A 3,508-nucleotide genomic window follows, 5' to 3' on the forward strand; every position below is an offset into this window, starting at 1 on the left:
CTTCGTATTCTCTCCGCAGTGTCTGTTTTCGTGATATTAGAAAGAATGCATAGTATTCTATACCGTGAATTAGAGATTAACTTTCAAAACCATTCGAACCTATTCGCAGGTGAGGAGTCCTAAGAAAGTCATTAGCGGAACCACACAGTTCTTCAAGAAAAGGTATGCTATTATCAGCATCGTGGTGGGCGCCACCCTCTTCTTAGCAGTGACGGCGTTTCTTCTCACCCACGCGGCCAACACTCCCAGGCGCATGGAAAAACTGTGCGTCACAGAGGATTGCCTCCACCACGCAAGCCTCCTCATGCGCGCCGTAGAGCCCAGAATTAACGCCTGCGACGATTTCCGCGCGTACGTTTGCTCGAATTGGTCGCCGCAGAAACTGCGTAAGCTCTTGAAGGACTTCGACGGGTCCGTGATGGAAGACATGGTGCACTCCTGGTTTTGGGGCATGAGTACCACCCGGAAGCAAGGCTCCAAGGTGTTCCTCGCTGGCAGAAAGCCGCTGGCCATGCTAGAGTCTTGCATGAGCAACTCCTCAATGTACGAATCCAGGATACAGCTGTTACAGACACTTATGGCAGAATACTTGTACCTCTACTGGCCTAAACCGCCCGGCGAAAATATCGATGCCCTTCACATACTCATCAGACTCGCCTACATCTTGAAGGCTCCATTCTGGTTTGCAATGCGACCGATCATGGCATGCCAAGGAGCAGCGGAAGGCAGGTGGAGCATCGTCCTCAGACCTTCCCCTCTAATCAACGCGCACCTTCGTGAGTACCACGTTGTGAAAGGCCGTAGGCAGCCTGCCTACGTGAAGTGCCGGATGGATTTCTACAGCGCTTTCTCCAACGACAGTGCAGAAGCCAGCGAGGAGCGTGCAATACAAGCAGAGCAGCTTGAAGGGGAATTTCTGACAGCGCTCAGCGCCGCCGTCGATGCGCTACCAAAACACACCACGGTACTTCCCATCAGCGAACTGGATACATACACGCCGACTGTGAGTTCGTCCCTATGGTTGTTCTACCTGCAGAACACCCTCAACCTCACGCCGGTGCTAAGTTGGCGGGACGCTGCACTCATCACCGACAAAGCGTTCTTCGTTACTGTTGGGGAGCTGTTCAAGAACTACACGAACAAGCAGATCTTGAAGTTCCTCGGATGGCAGTTCGTCCAGCATTACGCACCAGTGGTGGATAGCAGATTTTTGATATCTAAGTATGGTGACAATAGCACAGCCATGAGCCTTCGAACTGCCTTCTGCAGCTACCACGTCGAGATGCCGTACAGGGCGCTCATTCTGTCCCTGCACTTTGCTTCTCAGATAACAAGCAGCGTTCAGCAAATGATCGACGACGGCTACAAGCGCCTTGTGTCGACGGCCGTTCGGCTCATTAACGACTCTGCGTGGCTCGACGCTGAAAGCAGGACGGTGGCTGCCGAAAAGCTCGCCTCTGCCAATTTGCGACTCTGGCCTCCCGCCGCATTCCTCGACAGAGAAAACATAGTAAGGACATTTCGGCACTTCCCAGATGCCGAAGCAGCGTTCAGGGATTACTGGATCGCGTGCACCATAGAAATGATTCATATAAGTAGAACGCCAGAATACGAAGACGTGCTCGACATGCCGCTAAACTATGCGCTTCCCTACTTTGATTATGACTACGTGAGGAACGTAGTTGGTGCGGCAATCGGCGCGGTCGCCCCTCGTTTGTTCTACAGGAAAGGCACCAAGGCCATGTTCTACGGAGGATTCGGGTTCTCAGCGGCATTCCAGCTTGCGAAAGCCCTGGATGAGGAGGGCGTTCGGTGGAATCCAATGGGGCTACCTGTCAAGTCAATTCTGAACGCCTCCTCGCAGGAAGCCTTCGACGACAGGTACAGTTGCCTCGCCACTGCCACCGCAGGCGACGGAACGTTGTTTCCCGAGATACCCGCGCTGGAGATTGCTTACACGGCGTTCCTCGATGAGGTCTGTGATCCTGACAACACGACGCACATCAGCAAGAACCTGAGCGAGTTGAAACTGTTCTTTATGACCATCTGCCACAAGACATGCACGCGAAGCGGCATCACAGAACCTTTCTCGAACTCGTGCGCCATTCGTCGGCTTTTGCCAAAGCGTTCCGCTGCCCAGTAGGTTCGAAAATGAACCCGAAAAATAAGTGTACCTTTTTTTACTGACCAGCGCCACCTTTTGTGGGTCAGCGTTTTCTTTTTGTTCCAAACTTTCATATTTTAGAACCTAATAGTGCTTTTTGAAATATAAATAATTATATTAATTTACATCATCTCACAAGGTCTGCTTTCAGCGGAACAACGAAAATTTATGACATGAATATTTCTGTCTCTGTTAGACCTCTTGCTTCATGTAACAGAGATAACTTTTTACGTTTTTTAGTTGATTGTGGGGGATCCTCCCTTGTAACTAAAGTGGCACTTTGCAGTAATTCTTGTTTCACAACGCACATTCACGTTTCTTTAACAACGTTTAACCAACATAACGTTTCTGTAGCTTCCCTCAAAAAGGATCAGTTGCATCGTAGCACGCGGCCTCTTCGATCACTCATATTCATGCAAGTCTTCACGGCCTTTTGTGAACTCGCGACACCACCACCTCGCACTTCTCAACGCAAGACACCGTTCCCCAACATGCGCAGCATTTCTCTGTGGATTTCCATGAGCGTTCGCCCCTTGCTCCGTACAACACTTTGTTGCTCCTACACCGTGGACGTGTGAAGCACAACCGACATTTTCAACAGCTGACAGCAGCTCCGTGCCGCGGAGCTTTCGGCACGTAAGGCGGGACCGATCCAAGAAAGGTTCGTCGCTGGAAATGTACTTTGCATTTGCAGCCGTAATTTGGCTACGAAAACGGGGGCAATGACTTTCTGATTCGCCCTCGTATTTTGATGCTGTTGACTGAGAAACGTTCGAGGGACAGTGTTATCTGTGTGTGTCCGTGCGTGTGTGCGTATGTTCTTGGTTTTAATACTTGATACATCTTTTAAGCAATACTAGGAATAGTTGCAGTAAATATTGAGCCGCTACGTTATAGCAACACTTTCGGCAATGTGTCCTTGTAAAGATATGATGTACCAAAAGCGATAAATTCGAATCACTTTTTGGCTAGTACCGACGTCATCAGTTCAAATAGCTTGTCAATTTGATTTGGTAGCGTTTGCAGTGGATCCTAAGCTTCTGGCGCACATTGAAAGAGATGCTATCAAAGCCTGCCATTCCGCTTACTATGTTCCCTCAACTGTCGCCTTGCTTATCCTTGCCTACTAATTTAGTGTTACAAGAGCCAGCAGTTACTAGTACTAGTACTAGTACCACCCAGCTGCACCAGAAGCACCAGGTTATTTCTGAATTGAGGCTTTTGTAAAAAAGCCAGCGGCCCGCGTTGCTCGGAGTTTTGCTCAAAATTATGGCCAACTGATTGCATTTTTCGTAATCGTAACCAATTGCAATCCATGCTCACTGACCTGGATAGGCAAAGCAG

General features: G+C 49.5%; 1 protein-coding gene across 1 annotated transcript; it reads left to right on the forward strand.

Moving 5' to 3' along the window:
• Positions 1-253: 253 nt before the first annotated feature.
• Positions 254-2,143, forward strand: LOC142586110 (endothelin-converting enzyme 1-like). The gene has a single exon (XM_075697367.1). It carries the CDS (start codon positions 254-256, stop codon positions 2,141-2,143), a length of 1,890 nt encoding a protein of 629 aa, XP_075553482.1.
• Positions 2,144-3,508: the final 1,365 nt, after the last annotated feature.

The sequence above is a fragment of the Dermacentor variabilis genome, chromosome 6 (assembly GCF_050947875.1).
Source record: "Dermacentor variabilis isolate Ectoservices chromosome 6, ASM5094787v1, whole genome shotgun sequence".
Classification (NCBI taxonomy): Eukaryota; Metazoa; Arthropoda; class Arachnida; order Ixodida; family Ixodidae; genus Dermacentor; species Dermacentor variabilis.

Bases quoted from the DNA above. Each gene is read 5' to 3' on its own strand.
- LOC142586110 (XM_075697367.1), top strand. From the start codon at position 254: ATGGAAAAACTGTGCGTCACAGAGGATTGCCTCCACCACGCAAGCCTC.